At 45.6% G+C, this 21,240-nt stretch overlaps 2 protein-coding genes across 2 annotated transcripts in view; one reads left to right on the forward strand and one right to left on the reverse strand.

Annotated features, from left to right (window-relative positions):
• The window catches only part of LOC141076815 (uncharacterized), a 918,929-nt gene that overhangs the window by 228,817 nt on the left and 668,872 nt on the right, over positions 1 to 21,240 (reverse strand). The gene's annotated exons all lie outside the window — the stretch shown is intronic.
• The window catches only part of LOC141076791 (gastrula zinc finger protein XlCGF66.1-like), a 31,641-nt gene that overhangs the window by 313 nt on the left and 10,088 nt on the right, over positions 1 to 21,240 (forward strand). The window contains exons 2-5 of the mRNA XM_073564100.1: positions 101 to 280; positions 355 to 478; positions 562 to 659; positions 858 to 948. Coding sequence (XP_073420201.1) covers positions 101 to 280; positions 355 to 478; positions 562 to 659; positions 858 to 948 — 493 coding nt within the window. The remainder of the gene's footprint in view (positions 1 to 100; positions 281 to 354; positions 479 to 561; positions 660 to 857; positions 949 to 21,240) is intronic.

Genomic DNA, 21,240 nt, shown 5'->3' on the forward strand with positions numbered 1-21,240 from the left:
TCATTCTTATCTGTGGGAATAACAGATGGACAGAACTGGAGAGGTGAGGACTCTGGAAATGTCTGGAGTGAGATTTATTAATGTGTCTCTCCATTACCAGGATTACACAGTGGTGAAGAAGACCTCTGGTGATCACTGTCAGGACCCTATGTCTGAGGGATGGAGAAGACCCCTGAGCCCAATCACAGGGCCTCTACCTCACCCCCTGATCCATGTAGACATCAATGACCAGAAGATCCTAGAACTCATCTACAAGATGATTGAGCTGCTGACTGGAGAGGTGACACTGCTGGGACATTATACAGTAACACTATGAAGGGATCGGGGGGATGACGGTATCATTGTATGTGTCAGGTTCCTATAAGGTGTCAGGATGTCGCTGTCTATTTCTCCATGGAGGAGTGGGAGTATTTAGAAGGACACAGAGATCTGTACAAGACCATCATAATGGAGGTTCCCAAACCCCTCACATCACAAGGTAATAGACAGGACTAAATACACACGGCCTATAATTATCTGTATGTAGAGAATGAATTCAGTCCCTGTATGTGTTTCCTCCAGATCTATCCAGTAAGAGGACAACACCAGAGAGATGTCCCTGTCCTCTTCTTCCACAGGACTGTAACCAAGAAGATCCCAATGTTCCTCAGGATCATCAGGTAGATGGAGAGAAGGTGTCAGGAGATCTTCCCTATGATGTGTAGACGGCTGTGAAGGTCTTGTGCTCAGTCTTGTTTTATCCACCAGTATTATATGTTTTATACTTGTGTAATGAGAACGGTGGAGATGGCAGGATTAGAGCTGATCATAGATGGGACTTCTCCATCTGTCGGTGACTTTTACAATATTTGTTTCAGGGTGAAGATCTGACCCATATTAATACTACAGAGACATATGTGAGAGATGATGAGCGGTGTAAAGAGGAGATTCCCACATATGACTACCCAGGTGAGTAGTAACCACTGAATGCAGAGAAGTCACAGATTCTTCTCAGTCACTGGCTGTGGCTGCCTTATCGGTGGTGTAGTCCGGCCATATTACCATGATCACCATTTTGCCTCTTGACCACAACATTCTCCTCCACCAAAACTGTTCAAATGACTTTGACCTTTTCTATAGAACTTACAACCTGGAGGATCCACCTACCCCCTGGTATTAGTGTGAGGGTGATCCCTTAAAGAGAGATCTATATGATTGCTTGCACCTGATCCAATATAGGCCGAGTGCACTCTTAAAGAGTCACACTGAACACAGAGTTAGATGTCTACCCCTTTCTCAGTAAAGGCTTGCACACAACTGAAGTTTATTCTCAAGACAGAGAGACAGGAAATGGGTGTCACACAATCTCCTGAGTAGCCAGTGTCAGTCTATGATAGGTCTATTTCAACTTCACTTCCATATATGGTATCCAGTATCTTAGCTTCTGCATTCCAAGGATTCCTTCCAAGGTGTCTGAAGACACAGACGCCATCTTGGTACACCATATCAGAACTGACTTATATAAGGTTTAATAACTGATTTCATTAGCCATTGTCTCCTTCACATTAGAAGACGCTGACCGTTACCTGCCCAGATCTGTAACTATAAAGCCAAATGACAGCGTACGTAGAGTGTGCTGACAAGTTAGAAAATCACTTGAAGAAAGGTATTATGATGGGCCTGTAACAGAAAGCGGAGGGTAATGATGCTGTTGGCTTCCTAGATCCCTGAGATCTTATCGGATGAATCTTCTCTCCCTTCTGTGCTGCTGAATGTCTCATGGTCCCTACAAGACCAGGTCCAGTCTTTCTGGCCAAACTTCCCTTTTATGATGGACAACAGTAAATGTGCAGTGAGGCCGAGTGTGAATTTCTGTATAATAACAGCAGAGTTTCCCTTTATCCTGACTTTTCAATTTGTATTAAAACCAACTAACTTCAAGGAGGATTGTGATAATCTACAGGGCAAACATTCCACCTGTGCCATGATATATCTCTAAGCTGTGCGTGGCTGATGGCTGTAATATACATTTATTCACGCCTGCAGGCAGGGCCGTATTTAGAGTTTGTGCTGCCCTAGGCACTTTTCTTGCTGCCCCCCCCATTGGCGAGTATGACTAATGCAGACACTGTCGGCAGTGACTTGGGCTACTTTCACATCAGCGAGTTTCGCCATTCACAGCAGATCCGTCAGTGGATTTAATAGCGCAATATCAATGAATAGATATTATTCTTAATATTATGTCACAATATTAGGATCTGAGGATTTTGTGTTTTGAGGTCACGAGCTCTCTGATATGATGTTGCTGCCTGTCTCTCTGTCTTCCTCTTTTGACACTGCAGTGTGGTGGTCAAGAAAGCATTAACTAGTTAACAGCAAGAAGTATGATGCCTTTACTAACTGAACTATAAACTATCCCCATACCATGTCCAGCTGACATTGGAGGATTACCCGTATATACTCGAGTATAAGCCGACCCGAGTATAAGCCTACCCCCCCTTAATTTTGACACAAAAACTTGGAAAACTTATTGACTCAAGTATAAGCCTAGGGTGGAAAATGCAGCAGCTACTGGTAAATTTCAAAAATAACTAGATGTGTATTTCCTGAAGGAAGTACAGATAGTGGTTTGAAATCGTACCCGGCTGCCCCTTTAAGAGAGACTTGCCTGCTGCTCCTGCAAGACTTTCAACTCAGGATCCGGTTTAACTGTGAGTGCCTCTCAGGGGCCACTTTGGCCTCAGGGTCTGATTTGGTGGGTGGGGCTCCTCAGGATCTGATTCCTTGGCCTGGGCTCCTCAGGGCTTGAATTGTTGGCCGGGATCCCTCAGGCTCCTATTTTGTGGGTTGTGGCCCCTCAGGGTCCGATTTTGTGAGTGTAGCCCCTCAGGGTCAGATTTTGTGGGTGTTGCCCCTCAGGGTCCGATATTGTGAGTGGGGCCCCTCAGGGTCCGATTTTGTGGTTGGGGCCCCTCAGGGTCCGTTTTTGTGGGTTGGGCCCCTCAGGGTCCGATTTTGTGGTTTGGGCCCCTGAGGGTCCGATTTTGTGGCCGGGGCCCCACAGGGTCCGATTTTGTGTCCGGGGCCCCTCAGGGTCCGATTTTGTGGTTGGGACCTCTCATGGTCTGATTTTGTGGTTGGGGCCCCTCAGGGTCCGATTTGGCGGGCGGGTCCCCTCAGGGTCCGATTTGGTGGGCGGGGCCCCTCAGGGTCCAATTTGGTGGGCGGGGCCCCTCAGGGTCCGATTTGGCGGGCGGGTCCTCTCAGGGTCCGATTTGGTGGGCGGGGCCCCTCAGGGTCCAATTTGGTGGGCGGGGCCCCTCAGGGTCCAATTTGGTGGGCGGGGCCCCTCAGGGTCCGATGTTCTGGCCGGGGCCCCTCAGGGTCCGATTTTGTGGGTTGGGCCCCTCAGGGTCCGATTTTCTGGCCGGGGACCCACAGGGTCTGATTTTGTGTCCGGGGCCCCCAGGGTCCGATTTTGTGGTTGGGACCCCTCAGGGTCTGATTTTGTGGTTGGGGCCCCTCAGGGTCCGATTTTGTGGTTGGGGCCCCTCAGGGTCCGATTTTGTGGCCGGGGCCCCTCAGGGTCCGATTTTGTGGCTGGGGCCCATCAGGGTCCGATTTTGTGGCCGAGGCCCCTCAGGGTCCGATTTTGTTGGGGCCCCTCAGGGTCTGATTTTGTGGCAGGGGTCAATCAGCCTCCGATCTGGAGGCCGGGGTGGCTCGGCCTCCGATTTGGAGGCCGGGGTGGCTCGGCCTCCAATTTGGAGGCCGGGGTGGCGCAGCCTCCGATTTGGAGCCTGGGGTCGCTCAGCTTTCGATTTGGCGTGTCGGCCCTTTAAGACTCATTTCGGTGCACTGGCCCTTTAACAATCACTTTGGCGCGTCGGCCCTTTAAGAGCTAGTTTGGCTCGCTGGGCTTCTTCTAAATCAACTTTGGCGTACATTCTCTCTCAGGGGCATGTGTCATGTGATGAAGCTAGATTTGCATTAGTGCTGTGGGTTTCGCTTTAAGAGCTGATATTATGTGGCAGAAGCTCTGTCCTTGGGGCGTCATGTGACATTCGTAGGCGTTGGCATAGTAACTTGGTCTGCCTGCGCATATCAATGAGCTTAACTGCCATTTCAATCGCCTCAGGGCACGTTTTGCCATTTCCCATTGAAAAGCATTGGAGACAGTGCATTCCAATGACGGGAAAAAAAATTTTCAAATGCAAATTGCGCAAAAACTACAAATCCGATCGACACGAAAAATACTTAGCACACCTCTCGTGGACGCTGGCTTCGAAACGACACCTCAACGTAGTCTGTGCGTGTAGCGGTTCGTACTGTATTAATTGCGGAAATCAACTTAATAATAATAATAATAAGAAGAATAAGTTAGCAGCGTTCGGATTACAATATAGTGGTTTTTTCAAACCACTATAAAAATAGATACCAATAAAAGTAAAATTAATTGAGACATCAGTAGGTTGAATGTTTTTGAATATCCATATTGAATCAGGAGCCCCATATAATGCTCCATACAGTTCATGATGGCCCCATAAGATGCTCCATACAAAATGCACCCCATATAATGCTGCACAGAGGTTAATAATGGCCCCATAAGATGCTCCATAGAATAATATGCCCCATATGCTGCTCCATAAAGGTTATGGCCCCATAAGACATTCCATAGATTATGCTCCATATGCTGCCTCATAAAATGCTCCATAGAATAGGCCCCATAAGATGCTCCATTGAATATATCCCCATATGCTGCCCCCATAAGATGCTCCATCGAATGTTTCCATATGCTGTCCCCTTAAGATGCTCCACTGAATATGCCCCCTTATGCCGCCTCCATAAGATGCTCCACTGAATATGCCCCCATACTATGCTCCACTGAATATGCCCCCATAAGATGCTCCACTGAATATGCCCCCATATGCTGCCTCCATAAGATGCTTCACTGAATATGCCCTTATATGCTGCCCCATAAGATACTTCACTGGATATGCCCTCATATGCTGCCCCCATAAGATGCTACACTGAATATGCCCTCATATGCTGCCTCCATAAGATGCTCCACTGAATATGCCCCCATATGCTGCCTCCATAAGATGCTCCACTGAATATGCCCCCATATGCTGCCTCCATAAGATGCTTCACTGAATATGCCCTTATATGCTGCCCCATAAGATGCTCCACTGGATATGCCCTCATATGCTGCCCCCATAAGATGCTACACTGAATATGCCCTCATATGCTGCCTCCATAAGATGCTCCACTGAATATGCCCCCATATGCTGCCTCCATAAGATGCTCCACTGAATATGCCCCCATATGCTGCCTCCATAAGATGCTTCACTGAATATGCCCTTATATGCTGCCCCATAAGATGCTCCACTGGATATGCCCTCATATGCTGCCCCCATAAGATGCTACACTGAATATGCCCTCATATGCTGCCTCCATAAGATGCTCCACTGAATATGCCCCCATATGCTGCCTCCATAAGATGCTCCACTGAATATGCCCCCATATGCTGCCTCCATAAGATGCTCCACTGAATATGCCCCCATATGCTGCCTCCATAAGATGCTCCACTGAATATGCCCCCATATGATGCTCCACTGAATATGCCCCCATATGTAAGGAGAGCTTTAAACTAGAACAACATGGGAAGGGAAGCAAAAGACCAGAAAAAGCCATACACCTGACAAATGCTATTGAGAACTCTGCTATTAGAAGTGGAAAGGAAGAACAAAGACGAAAGAATCTAGTTAATAAATATATTGGAGAAAGAGAAACCAATCACAAACTAAAATGTTTCTATACTAATGCAGAAAGCATGGGCAACAAACAAGGAGAATTGGAACTATTAACACAGGAAAAGAAATATGATGTAATTGGAATCACTGAAACTTGGTGGGACAATACACATGATTGGAATACAAGACTAGAAGGATACAACTTATTTGCAAGAAACAGACTTGATAAACGAGGAGGGGGTGTCGCATTGTATGTTAGAAACGTGTATATCTGCACAGAGATTGAAGCTTCAGAGACTGGGAGTTCTGTGGAAACTGTTTGGGTAAGAATACAAGGACAGAACAATGGAAAGGACACCATTGTAGGCATTTACTACAGGCCGCCTGTGCAAGCTGAAGTTATGGGTGAACTCTTTATGCATCAAATGGCCAAGTTCTCCAAAAAATATGACATAGTTGTCATGGGAGATTTCAACTATCCAGACATTTGTTGGGAATCTCTCTCAGGCAAAACTAACAGGTCAAGGAGATTCTTATCCTCTCTTGCTGACAACTTTATCTTCCAAAAGGTAAGGGAGAAAACAAGGGGAACTGCTACCTTGGATCTAATCCTTATAAACAGGGAGGAAATGGTTGAGGAGGTAAAAGTGGCTGGGACCCTAGGAAGTAGCGACCATGCTATTTTAGAATTTTGGATAACTAGAGGCGGAAGACCAGTGAAGACTCAGACATCAAGGTTAGATTTCAGAAAGGCAGATTTTAAGGGATTCAGAAAGAGAATTGGAGGGATCCAATGGCTGGATATCCTTAAAGACAAAAATGTCCAGGAAGGATGGGAAATCTTGAAAAATGAAATTCTCAAAGCACAGTTGTTAACAATTCCGAAAAGAGGGAAGAATAGGAAGCATTTAAGGAAGCCAGGATGGATGAACACAGAACTTAAGCACATGCTAAAAAGGAAGAAAAAAATGTTTATAAAATGGAAAGAGGGAGGCATATCTAAAGAAGAATATAATGCTGTCTGCAGAACCTGCAGGGCACAAATCAGATTATCTAAAGCTGAAAATGAATTGAGGCTTGCAAGAGATGTCAAAAGCAATAATAAAGGATTTTGGGGATATGTCAAAAGTAAAAGAAAAGTCAAAGATGCTATAGGATTTTTACAGGATGAAAATGATGACATGGTAAGACAGGATGTTAAGAAGGCTGAACTTTTAAATTCCTATTTTGCATCTGTTTTCTCTCAGAAAGGAAATGTAACATCAACTGTTATTCACTGTCCTATTAAGGGAATAGAAGAATCCAGGATATCTATAAACAGAAAGATAGTGAGGAAACACTTAGCTAACCTAAATGAATTCAAGTCTCCAGGTCCAGATGAATTACACCCCAGAGTACTGAAGGAGATAGCAGAAGAAATTTTTGAACCCCTCTCCATAATCTTTGAAAATTCTTGGAGAAAAGGAGAAGTGCCAGAAGACTGGAGAAGAGCAAATGTTGTTCCTATCTTCAAAAAGGGGAAGAAGGTGGACCCAGGCAACTATAGGCCGGTGAGTCTGACTTCTATACCAGGAAAGATCTTTGAACAAATTATTAAACAACATGTATGTCAATACCTGGATAAGAATGAAGTGATTAAACAGAGTCAGCATGGGTTTGTAACTAATAAGTCATGTCAGACTAACTTAATTTCCTTCTATGACGGTATCACTGATTGGGTGGATCAAGGAAATGCTGTAGATATAGTATATCTTGACTTCAGCAAAGCATTTGACAAAGTCTCTCATACAATCCTTATTGAAAAAATGACTAAGTATGGAATGGACAAGGCAACTGTTAGGTGGATTCATAACTGGCTTAGTGATCGGACCCAAAGAGTGGTCGTAAATGGCTGCACATCCAGTTGGAGGAATGTCTCAAGTGGGGTACCACAGGGCTCTGTCCTGGGCCCTGTATTGTTCAACATCTTTATCAATGATTTAGATGAAGGAATTGAGGGTAAACTGATCAAATTTGCTGATGACACAAAGCTAGGAGGGATAGCTAATACTAGAGAAGAGAGAGAGAGGATTCAAAAAGATTTAAATAAACTGGAGAAGTGGGCAGCAACTAACAGAATGGTTTTTAACAGGGAGAAATGCAAAGTACTACATCTGGGCAATAAAAATGAAAAAAGCATATATAGAATGGGAGGAATAGGGCTAAGTGACAGCACATGTGAAAAAGACTTGGGTATACTAATAGATTACAGACTGAATATGAGTCAACAGTGTGATGCAGCAGCAAAAAAGGCAAATGCAATTCTAGGATGTATTAACAGAAGCATACAGTCTAGATCACGTGAAGTCATTATTTCCCTCTACTCCTCTTTGGTCAGACCTCATCTGGAATATTGTGTCCAGTTTTGGGCACCACATTTTAACCCCTTCCTGACATGCGACGTACTATCCCGTCCACGGTACCCGGGCCCGTATGACCGTGGACGGGATAGTACGTCTACCGCGATCAGCGGCGCCCACGTGGTGAGCGCCGCTGATCGCGGCCGGGTGTCAGCTGATTATCACAGCTGACACCCGGCACTATGTGTCAGGGGTGGTCACGGACCGCCCCCGACACGTTAACCCCTTGCACACCGCGATCAAACATGATCGCGGTGTACCGGGAGTTAAAGGGAAGCATCGGCAGGGAGGGGGCTCCCTCCGTGCTTCCCTGAGCCCCCCACGGCAGCGCAATGTGCAGCGCTGCTGCGGGGGGCTCCTATCCTCCAGGCCCCCGAATCCAAGATGGCGACGGGGGCCTTCGGGGACCTGAGGAAGCTGGCTTCCTCAGTGCCTGCAAAGCGCAGGCAAGAGGAAGTCTTCTTCAATGCCTGTGACAGATTGCTTATCTGTCACAGTGATCTGTGATGTGACAGATCAGCGATCTGTCACAGGACAGTGATGTCCCACCTGGGACTATGTAATAAAGTAAAAAAAAAATTAAAAAAAAATGTAAAAATAAATTTAAAAAAATCGCCAAATAAATTAGAAAAAAAAAAAAAATATTCCCTCAATAAATCCATTTTTTGGAAATAATAAAAAAAAAACAATTAAAGTACACATATTAGGTATCGCCGCGTCCGTAATGACCCGCCCTATAAAACTGTCCCATTAGTTAACCCTTTTAGCGAACCTCTTAAAAAATAAAAATAAAAAACGAAGCAAAAAATAATGATTTATTATCATACCGCCAAACAAAAAGTGTAATAACGCGCGACCAAAAAGACGCATATAAATATCCATGGTACCGCTGAAAACGTCATCTTGTCCCGCAAAAAACGAGCCGCCACACAGCATCATCAGCGAAAAAATAAAAAAGTTATAGCTCACAGAATAAAGCGATGCAAAAATAATTATTTTTTATATAAAATAGTTTTCATTGCATAAAACCGACAAAAACATAAAAAAACGACCTAAATGAGGTATCGCTGTAACCGTACTGACCCGAAGAATAAAACCGCTTTATCAATTTTACCGCACGCGGAACGGTGTAAACGCACCCCCCCAAAAGAAATTCATGAAACGCTGGTTTTTGTTCATTCTGCGTCCCAAAAATAGGAATAAAAAGCGATCAAAAAATGTCACATGCCCGAAAATGGTACCAATAAAAACGTCAACTCGTCCCACAAAAAATAAGACCTCACATGACTCAGTGGGTCAAAATACGGAAAAATTATAGCTCTCAAAATGTGGTGATGCAAAAACTATTTTACAATAAAAAGCATCTTTTAGCGTGTGACAGCCGCCAAACATAAAAACCGCCATAAATAGTAAGGCCTGTTTCACACTTCCGTTTTTGTGTCCGCCAAACGGATCCGTTTCCGTTTTTTTGACGGAAACTGATGCAAACGGATCCGTTTTTTTAAAAACGGATCCGTTTTTTTGACGGATCCGCGGTAACCGCTAATGGAAGTCTATGGGACAAAAAAACCGGATCCTGAAAAAAAATGGCGGATCCGTTTTTTAACGGAAACCAACGGATTTTGACGGATTTGAAAAAACGGAAGTGTGAAACAGGCCTAAGTCAAACCCCCCGTTATCACCCCCTTAGTTAGGGAAAAATAATAAAACTAAAAAAAAAAGTATTTATCTCCATTTTCCCGTTAGGGTAAGGCTGTGTGCACACGCTGCGGATTAGGTGCGGATTCATCCGCGCGGATTTTGTAAAATCCGCAGGTGAAACCGCAGGTCAAAAGACCTGCGGTTTTACCTGCGGATTGCTCTGCGGTTTTGTCCTGCGGTTTTTCATCTCAATAGAGGAGATGGCAAACCGCAGGAGAATCCGCAGAAAGAATTGACATGTCAATTCTTTCTGCGGATTGAAAACCGCAGATAATCCGCGCGGAAAATTTCGCACCGTCTGCACTGCGGTTTTTGATTCCCATAGGGAATCATGGTACTGTACACCGCAGCAGAAACTGCTGCGGGTCCGCAGCAGCCAAAACCGCTGCGGAACCGCAGCAAAATCTGCAGCGTGTGCACACAGCCTTAGGGCTAGGGCTAGGGTTAGGGTTAGGGCTAGGGTTAGGGCTAGGGTTAGGGCTCAGATTAGGGTTAGGGGTGTGTTGGGGTTAGGGTTGGAGTTATAATTGGGGGTTTCCACTGTTTGGGCACATCAGGGGCTCTCCAAATGCAACATGGCGTCTGATCTCAATTCCAGCCAATTCTGAGTTGAAAAAGTCAAATGGTGCTCCTTCCCTTCCAAGCTCTGCCATGCGCCCAAACAGTGTTTTACCCCCACATGTAGGGTATCAGCCTACTCAGGACAAATTGCAAAACAATTTTGGGGGTCCAATTTCTCCTGTTACCCTTAGGAAAATAAAAAATTGGGGGCAAAAATATCATTTTTGTGGAAAAAAATGATTTTTTTATTTTCACATCCGAGTGTTATAAACTTCTGTGAAACACTTGGGGGTTCAAAGTGCTCACCACACATCTAGATAAGTTCCGAAGGGGGGTCTAGTGTCCAAAATGGGGTCACTTGTGGGGAGTTTCAATAGTTTAGGTACATCAGGGGCTCTCCAAACGCACATGACACCCGCAGACCATTCCATCAAAGTCTGCATTCCAAAACGTCACTGCTTCCCTTCCGAGCCCCGACGTGTGTCCAAACAGTAGTTTTCTCCCACATATGGGGTGTCAGCGTACTCAGGCCAAATTGGACAACAACTTTTGGGGGTCCAATTTCTCCTGTTACCCTTGGGAAAATGAAAAAATTGGGGACTAATTGATCATGTTTCTGGAAAAAATACGATTTTTTTATTTTCATGCCCTGGCATTATAAACTTCAGTGAAGCCCTTGGGGGTTCAAAGTGCTCACCTCACATCTAGATAAGTTCCTTAGTGGGTCTAGTTTTCAAAATGGGGTCATTTGTGGGGGGTTTCCACTGTTTAGGTACATTAGGGGCTCTCCAAAGGCAACATGACACCCGCAGACCATTCCATCAAAGTCTGCATTCCAAAACGTCACTACTTCCCTTCCGAGCCCCGACGTGTGCCCATACAGTAGTTTTCTCCCACATATGGGGTATCAGCATACTCAGGACAAATTGGACAACAACTTTTGGGGTCCAATTTCTCCTGGTACCCTTGGGAAAATAAAAAAATGGTGACTAAAAGATCATGTTTGTGGAAAAAAATACGAATTATTTATTTTCACGCCCAGGCATTATAAACTTCTGTGAAGCACTGGGGGGGTCAAAGTGCTCACCACACATCTAGATAAGTTCCTTAGGGGGTCTAGTTTCCAAAATGGTGTCATTTGTGGGGGATTTCCACTGTTTTGGTACATCAGGGGTTTTCCAAACGCGACATGGTGTCCGATCTCAATTCCAGCCAAAAACGTCAAATGGCGCTGCTTCCCTTCCGAGCTCTGCCATGCGCCCAAATAGTGGTTTACCCCCACATGTGGGGTATCAGCATACTCAGGACAAATTGCACAATAACTTTTAGGGTCCTGTTACCCTTGGAAAAATAAGAATTGAGGGTGAAAAGATCATTTTTGTGGAAAAAATATGATTTTTTAATTGTATGGCTTTATGTTATAAACTTCTGTGAAGCCCATGGGGGTTCAAAGTTCTCACCACACATCTAGATAAGTTCCTTAGGGGGTCTAGTTTCCAAAATGGTGTCATTTGTGGGGGTTTCCACTGTTTTGGTACATCAGGGGTTTTCCAAACGCGACATGGTGTCCGATCTCAATTCCAGCCAAAAACGTCAAATGGCACTGCTTCCCTTCCGAGCTCTGCCATGCGCCCAAATAGTGGTTTACCCCCACATGTGGGGTATCAGCGTACTCAGGACAAATTGCACAATAACTTTTAGGGTCCTGTTACCCTTGGGAAAATAAAAATTGGGGTGAAAAGATCATTTTTGTGGAAAAAATATGATTTTTTAATTGTACCGCTGTACGTTATAAACTTCTGTAAAGCCCTTGTGGGTTCAAAGTTCTCACCACATATCTAGATAAGTTCCTTGGGGGGTCTAGTTTCCAAAATGGGGTCACTTGTAGGGGGTTTCCACTGTTTAGGTACATCAGGGACTCTCCAAACGTGACATGGCGTCCGATCTGAATTCCAGCCAATTTTGCATTGAAAAAGTCAAACGGCGCTCCTTCCATTCTGAGCTCTGCCATGCGCCGAAACAGTCGTTTCCCCCCCACAAATCAGGTATCAGCGTACTCAGGACAAATTGCACAATAACTTTTGCAGTCCAATTTCTCCTGTTACCCTTGGTAAAATAAAAAAAATTGAACCTGAAGTATTTTTTTTATGAAAAAAAGTTAGATGTTCATTTCTTTTTAAATATTCAAAAAAATTCCTGTGACGCACCTAATGGGTTAATAAACTTCTTGAATGTGGTTTTGAGCACCTTAAGGGGTTCAGTTTTTAGAATGGTGTCACTTTTGGGTATTTTCTATCATATAGACCCCTCAAAGTGGCTTCAAATGTGATGTGGTCCTAAAAATAAAATGGTGTTGTAAAAATGAGAAATCGCTGGTCAACTTTTAACCCTTATAACTTCCTAACAAAAAAAATTTTTGGTTCCAAAATTGTGCTGATGTAAAGTAAACATGTGGCAAATGTTACTTATCAAGTTTTTTGTGTGCCGTATCTCTGTGATTTAAGGGCATAAAAATTCAAAGTTGGAAAATTGCGAAATTTTCAAAATTTTTGCCAAATTTCCATTTTTTTCACAAATAAACGCAAGTTATTTGAATGAAATTTTACCACTAACATGAAGTACAATATGTCACGAGAAAACATTGTCAGAATCACCGGGATCCATGGAAGCGTTCCAGAGTTATGACCTCATAAAGGTACAGTGGTCAGAATTGTAAGAATTGGCCCGGTCATGAACGTGCAAACCACCCTTGGGGGTGAAGGGGTTAAAAAAGACATCAACAAACTGGAGCAAGTTCAGAAAAGAGCGACCAGAATGGTGACCGGTCTGCAAACCCTGTCTTATGAGGAAAGGTTGCAGGATTTGGGAATGTTTAGTTTGCAAAAGAGAAGACTGAGAGGAGACTTAATAGCTGTCTACAAATATCTAAAGGGCTGTCACATTGTAGAAGGATCAACTTTATTCTCATTTGCACAAGGAAAGACTAGAAGCAATGGGATGAAGCTGAATGGGAGGAGACACAGATTAGATATTAGAAAAAACTTTTTGACAGTTAGAGTGATCAATGAGTGGAACAGGCTGCCACGAGAAGTGGTGAGTTCTCCTTCAATGGAAGTCTTGAAACAGAGGCTGGACAGGCATCTGACTGGGATGATTTAGCGAATCCTGCTTTGAGCAGGGGGTTGGACCAGATGGCCCAGGAGGTCCCTTCCAACTCTACGATTCTATGATTCTATGATTCTTCACAAGTACCCAGGTTGCAAAAGAACTGAATAAGATCAAAGTTTTGAAGGCTTCAGGTCCTGACGGCATCAGTGCAAGGCTAATCAAAACCTGTGGGCACCAGCTGAGTGAGATCATTACATATCTGTTCAATATGAGCCTGAGAATGGGTATAGTACCACAACTGTGGAAATTATCGTGTGTGGTACCAGTTCCGAAGAAACCTTATCCGAAAGACCTTAATGACTATAGACCTGTAGCATTGACATCACACCTGATGAAGGTACTAGAGAGATTGGTTCTCACACGTCTCTGTCCTCTAGTGAGCTCTGATATGGACCCTCTCCAGTTTGCCTACAGGCCGGGCATTGGTGTGGATGATGCCATTATCCACCTAGATAGGACTCTCTCTCACCTGGAGAAACCTGGGAACACTGTGAGAATAATGTTCTTCGATTTCTCTAGTGCTTTTAACACCATACAGCCAGGTCTACTGAGAGACAAGCTGGGCCTTGTTGGCGTGGACCTCCAACTCTCCACCTGGATCCTTAACTACCTCACGAACCGACCTCAGTTTGTAAAGGTTCGGGACAGTGTGTCAGATACAGTGATCTGCAATACAGGGGCACCTCAAGGTACAGTTCTTGCCCCTTTTCTCTTCACACTGTACACTGCGGATTTTAGGTGCCACTCATCTAGCTGCTACTTGCAGAAGTATTCTGATGACTCTGCAATAGTAGGCCTCATCACAGGAGGAGTTGAAAGAGAGTACAGAGATACTAACCAAGCTTTTGTGGAGTGGTGTCAGAGGAACCACCTTAGGATTAATTCCGGGAAGACCAAGGAATTGGTGGTGGACTTTCGCAAGGGCAAAAATCCACCAGTAGTGGTGAACATTCAGGGAAATGACATTGAGATAGTCGACACCTATAAGTACCTTGGTGTGATCCTCAATAATAAGCTTGACTGGGCCCATCACTTGGATGCAGTGTACAGGAAGGGCCAAAGCAGGCTTTATCTGCTCAGAAGGCTGAGAGCCTTCGGAGTTAGAGGGGCACTCCTTGCATCATTCTTCAACTCTGTTGTGGCATCAGTCATCTTCTTTGGTGTGGCGTGCTGGGGTAGTGGCATATCAACCAGGGACAGGAATAGGCTGGACAAACTGATTAGAAGGGCCAGCTCTGTCCTGGGATGCCCCCTTGACCCAGTTCAGGAAGTAGGCGACAGGAGGATACTGGCCAAGGTGAGCTACATGGTGCAGAATGATTCCCATCCCATGCATGAGACCGTGACAAAGATGTGCAGTACTGTCAGTGACCGGCTACTTCATCCTAAATGTGAGAGGGAGCGCTATCGAAAGTCCTTCCTTCCTGCTGCAGTTAGGCTGTATAACCAGCACTGTCCAAAACGGAGAACGACCCAAACAGAGAACTGATAGATCCAAAGTTGTGACAGTCCGGTTAAATTTTTTTTTTTTTTTTTCTTCGTATATGTACCTACCTACTGTCAATGTAATGCCTTTATGCATCTGTATCTGTACTTGTTCCTGCCTTGCTGCTGTAATGCTCTGAATTTCCCCATGGTGGGACAATTAAAGGATTATCTTAATCTTGTCACGGAAGCGCATGACATAATCCATGATGGACACTTCAGTGGGGTTTAGCTCATCTTCCCAGGATTCTTTTACCAACCTAAGGGGACCCCAGACTGGCCTGCCGTAGAGGAGCTCGAAGGGGGAGGACCCCATCGAGGCCTGCAGAACTTCTCTGTAAGTGAATAGCAGGTGTGGGAGGTACCGCTCCCAGTCGCGCCCTTGGGTCTCAACCAGCAAGCGGAGCATCTGTTTGAGGGTACCGTTGAAGCGTTCACACAAACCATTGGTCTGTGGGTGATACGCACTCGATACCATCTGCGTCACCTGCATTTTCTTACAGAGAGCCTCCATTAGGTGAGACATGAATTGGGTCCCTTGATCGGTAAGCATCTCCCTGGGAAATCCTACCATTGAAAAGATGGTCACCAGTGCATCCGCCACCTTATTCGCCCTGGTTGAGGACAGAGCTACTGCCTCTGGGTACCACGTAGCGTAGTCTACCATGGTAAGAATGCATTGCTTTCCAGAGCTGCTGGGGACTGCCAGCAGGCCACAATGTCCACTGCGATTCTCTGGAAAGGCTCCTCTATCACCGGCAAAGAGATCAGGAGAGCCTTAGGGGCAAGCCCTGCCTTCCCCATTTTTTGACAGATGATACAGGAGTGGCATGATTCGGACATGTCTGTCCCCATCTTGGGCCAATAGAAGTGTTGAGACAGCCGGTCCTTAGTTTTGCTGATCCCCAAGTGTCCAGCAAGTGGAATCTCATGGGCAATCCGTAACAACTCAGCCCTAAATCAATAGGGAATGACCAGCTGTCTTTCCCTCAGCCACTCCTTTTGGGATTCTCCGGGTACTGTCTCCCGGTACAACCTTCCTCGTTCCCAGAACACCCTTTCCTTATCAGTTGCGGAGGTGGGTGTCTCGGCGAGGTGTCTCAATTTCTCCAGGCTCGCATCTGACCGCTGAGCAACCTGAAACTCCTGGCTGGAGGCAGACAGAAGTGGGGTCCCCTCTTCACTGGGACCCTCTGGGACCTGCTGTGGGTCCACCTCTAGTTCAGTCACTACTGTAGCGGAGGAGGGTCCAGAATGCAGGGTGCTACCTGCATTCCAGGCACTTTGACTGCGGGTGACAGCAGCTACGTAGGCTGTCTCCAAGGGGATTTCTACCTCCCCATCCACCCCCAACATTTCAGGGGCAGTGCTACTTATGGGCCAGTTACCTTCCTCGGTGGCACTGGCCAGTGGCATGGCATCACCTTCCTCACGGTTCCCATGCACCTCCCCATTTCCTGTAGCATCGACACTTGCTCCTGCTAGGGTTTCCTCAGCCGTCTCACTCCGCAGAGCAACGTGACTGAGCACTCCTGTACCTGTAGACACATCAACCTTCTCAGAAAAATGGTTATCAGGTTCAGTTGGCACATTTACATCACTATCAGCATCATTCCTAGGGAAAGAATGGTTATCAAATGCATCATTACTATATAAAGCATTGTCAGGTAACCCATTCAGTTTCCGACCATCATCAGGGTCAATGTTACCCTTATTATCAGATTGGGGAGGGGTGTCAGGGAAGTAATATGCAACCATTCTCCCCAAATCATTCCCCAATAAAACATCAGTGGGCAGGCTTTCGGACACCCCCACTTCCCTCACCCAGCTCCCAGCACCGCAATCAATGAAAACCCGGGCCATTGGCAAGGGGCAGCTGACGCCCCCAATCCCGGTGACGTTTAGGGTTTTCCCATCAATCATCTCTTCACTGGTCGCCAGTCCGGGTTGGATGAGGGTTCGTTCGGCCATGGTGTCCTTGAGGCTTCTATCGAGGCGGGCCCCCACACAGATGTGCTGCACGTTGTCATCGACCTTTCCAACCACACCACCCACCAAAAGAACAGAGGCGTTGGGCCCAGACGCCTTGACTGGGGGGTTCTTCTGCATCTCCGGACAGGTGGCACTGAGATGTCCAGTCCGTTTGCAGAGAAAACACTGGCGAGGGTCTGATGTGGGTCTGGCATTGGCAAATGGGACAGGGCCTCCGGTGTGTCGGCTGGCCGGGGCACTGGGGTTGGTTGCAGGCTTACCCCCTCTCCAGCTGGCAGTGACTGGCTTCCGTGTCTCTGGTTTCCGGTTGGCCTCATAGGTGTCGGCAATCTGCGCTGCTTTGTTCGCATCCGTTGGCTCTTGGTCCAGTATGAACTGTCGGACCTCAGCTGGGCAAAGATGTAAGAACTGGTCTTAGATCATAAGGTCTTTCAGCAGCTCAAAGGTGTTCACTGACAGTCCGTGGATCCACTGGTCAAAGTGGGTCCTGAGTCCTTGCACCACATCAATATAACTGTCGTATGGGCCATGTTGGAGGTTCCGGAACTTCTTTCGGTATACCTCAGGGGTTAGCCAGTATTTGGCGATCAGGTCCTGCTTGATGGCACCATAGTGGTCATCTTCTTCTGGCGGGAGAAAAGCAAACGCCTCCAGAGCTTTGCCTTTTAGCCCTGGGGCCAAGTGCCTGGTCCCATTGTTCCATAGGCAGCTGGTACTGTCTACAGGCTTTCTCAAAGGCCCACAGAAAACTGTCCAAGTCCCCGTCCTTTTCCATCACAGGAAAATGCTCTTGCCGGGGTTTAGGACTCTGAGCGCTGTTGGGCTTGCGGCTCCAGGCTGTGGAGAGGATTCCCCCCTGCCTAAGAACCTCCAGTTCGTTGTCTCACTGGGCTTTGGCGCTCAGCTCTTTCAGGCTCTGCTTGGCACTCAGCTCTCTCAGCTTGACGCTCTCTCCAGCGCTTGCTGGATCAGCAGCTGACGTCTGTCCATATCTTCAGCGGGGCAGTGTTGTAGGGCCAGTTCCGGATAGCGGTCCATGGCTCCCTGGCTACAGGTAAGGCTGGCCAGCACCAGCTAGACCGCTGAAGCTGCACCATCGGCATGGGCGCTGCCTTCTGTGTCCACTGGGCCTTGGGAATGGTCCTGGCTCTCTTCCCATTGCACCAGCGCCGCAATCAACTTCTCTGCTTTTGTCGGCGGCGTCAAGCTGGTTTGATGTGCACAGGGCCGCAAGGGCATCCTTGTTCAGCCGCTTATAATAAGATTCTCTCCACGTATCCATGTTTGCAAAATAAAGGAAGAGATAGGATAGAAAAACAAAGAGAAGGGAGGGGTAATCACAAGTACACACAATTGTCTCAGGACTAGTAAACACTGAGTTCGTTCTCCAAACTGTTGCTGCAGGGTCCTCGGAAGAACCATGCAAGTTTTAGTGAGAGGGATGATTGCTTAATCCAGATCATTAGTGCTCTATGATCCTACCGCTCTGCCACCAAATGTCAGGAAAAGGGGTTGTATGACCTTTGGCAAGCACACGGCTATTACATGGGCCGGGGGGCTTATCTTAGTTATCCCACCACTGCCATAATGTGATGAAAAACAGCAAGATAGTCTTGACCTATCAATTTACTGCATGGGGGCTTATTTTAGTCATCCCACCGCTGCCAACAATGAGTTACAAACTGCTGGGAATTGTGTATATCCCACTTTCCAGTTCCGCTTTGGAAATTGCAACTCTCCGGCGCCCCCTTTACCCTCAGGTCAATCAGGGAACTGCACCTAGGATAATTAGTTGCCAGACGGGCTACTTGTTGTGCACTGGCTATTAGGCCCACTGCAGCAAGGGAATTATAAAGGCTCTGGCCGCAGCTAGACAATCAGCTTATAAAATCCCTTTCGTCACTGCCAGCTAGCCAACCTAGGCCAGAGCACACTTCGCTACCACCAGCTTGTGATTTCTCTATCAATATTTAAATTAATAAAGGGGTACGAAGACAACCCAAATTAGTAGCGTAATCAACTTCAGGCACGTATGAATTTGTGATAGAGCAAGGAGATACGGAACTAGTAATTTTATATTTTTACTCCCAAAAGATAGGCAGTGTTTACAGAAGATATAAAAAGATTTTACAATATGAGACAATTAAATTATGTACAAAGCAATTACAAATAAAAAAAAGAGGATTAACAAGAAAAGAGGCATTCACATGTTAAGGGGGTTTTACACATAGCAATATCGCTAACAATATCGCTAAAGCATCACCGATTTGGTGACGCAGCAGCGATATCGCTATGTGTGATACTTACCTCCGACCGGCTCCCCCGCTGTCCATCGCTAATCGCGTAGCTCCATTTCTCGTCATCTGCTTCCTGCTGGGCTGCGTGTGAAAGGTAAGTAACAACCGCTAGATCCCTGCTGCATCGCTGTGAGATCTTCCTGTGTGGAAGCTCACTAGCAATCATTTAGCGATGCACCAGCGATCCTGACCGGGTTATATCGCTGGTCGGGATCGCTGGTGCATCGCTAAATGTAAAGGGGCCTTTACTTAGATCATTTCAGGCAGAACCATGCTGGTGGGAGAAGCCAGACATCACCATGCATTGAGGGGTCTGGATGCAGCAGTTTCCCAGGCTAGAATGAGCTGTCCTGACTTAAAGTGACTTATACCCCTGGGTTTGTGACATCAGTAAAGGGTCTGGCTTGTGTTGGTCCTCCCCCTGCTTTCAGAGTTACAATCTGGCTAAGAAAACTATAATAATCATATCTTGCAGAGGGTACCTCGTATAGAAACGCACATAGTATCATCTTATTCAGCTTGTCGCTGGCGTTCATTCAAAATGAAACACAAAGCATCGGGCTGCCCTGGTTGCGCAGGAATCCACTTCTCGGATTCTGCTGAAGCTATAATTTGGAAAAACACAGGCTAAATAGTCCCATCGAAGAACATGCCAAATATGTAATTTCATATTTCTATCACTGATTGGGTCCGAGTTATGGCCTCTTTGATATTTCCCACATATATATATACAACACATGGGCTTATACAAAGAACATTCTTGGCTAATTAGCATTCCTTAATGGGGAGGGGGAACAGGAAGGAGCGAGTGAGCTGTAGTCTCAGGTTAAAAGCTGTGAGTGAAGATGCAGGCATGACAGGAAAAAAACAGGGGGTGTCAAGCCCTCACAACTGGCATAGCAGAGTTCAGTATGTGAATAGAAGAGTCTTGAATGTTCCAGAAAATGTGAAAATCAGGGAAATCTTACGTCATATTTTACATTATCGTTACAGGCATTATCAACAATAATATCAATGCTATTATATGCATTACGTAAAAATGGGGGCAGGTCAGTGAGGGATCAGCAACCTGTCATAAGCCAATATAGATAAATATGTAATCAGAGCACACTACGTAAGTCTCATTGACCGTTACAGGAATCTTTTGATTGTAGTGATTGCATCAAAATGTTGTGCAACAAAATATTAACCCTTTCACGCCAGAGCCTGTTTTTGCTTTTGTGACCAATTTTTTCAACTCTGACCAGTGTCACTTTATGAGGTCATAATTCTAAAACGCTTCAACGAATCCTGGTGATTCTGAGAATGTTTTGTTGTGACATATTGTACTTTATGATAGTGGTACCATTTATTTGATATGATTTGCGTTTATTTGTTAAAAAAGAAAATTTGTCAAAAATTTTGAATATTTTGCACAAAATAGTTAATAAATCATATTTCCCACACTTTACATCAGCACAATTTTGGAAACAAATTTTTTTCATTAGCAAGTTATAAGGGTTAAAATTTGACAAGCGATGTCTCATTTTTACAACAAAATTTACAAAACCATTTTTTAGGGACCACTTCACATTTGAAGTGAGTTTGGGGGGTCAATATGACAGAAAATACACAAAAGTTACACCATTCTAAAAACAGCACCCCTCAAGGTGCTCAAAACCACATTCAAGAAGGTTATTAACCCTTCAAGTGCTTCACAGGAATGAATGCAATTTGGAAGGAAAAAATAAACATTTACTTTTCTATACCAAAAATGTTCCTTTACACCTAATGTTTTCACTTTTGCAAGGGTAACAGGAGTAAATGGACTATACGTTTTGTTTTGCAAATTCTCCTGAGCATGCCAATACCCCATATGTGGGGGAAATCTACTGTTTGGGCACACGGCAGGGCACGGAAGAGAAA

The sequence above is a fragment of the Dendrobates tinctorius genome, unplaced genomic scaffold, assembly GCF_039654945.1.
Source record: "Dendrobates tinctorius isolate UK_male_01 unplaced genomic scaffold, ASM3965494v1 ptg000430l, whole genome shotgun sequence".
Classification (NCBI taxonomy): Eukaryota; Metazoa; Chordata; class Amphibia; order Anura; family Dendrobatidae; genus Dendrobates; species Dendrobates tinctorius.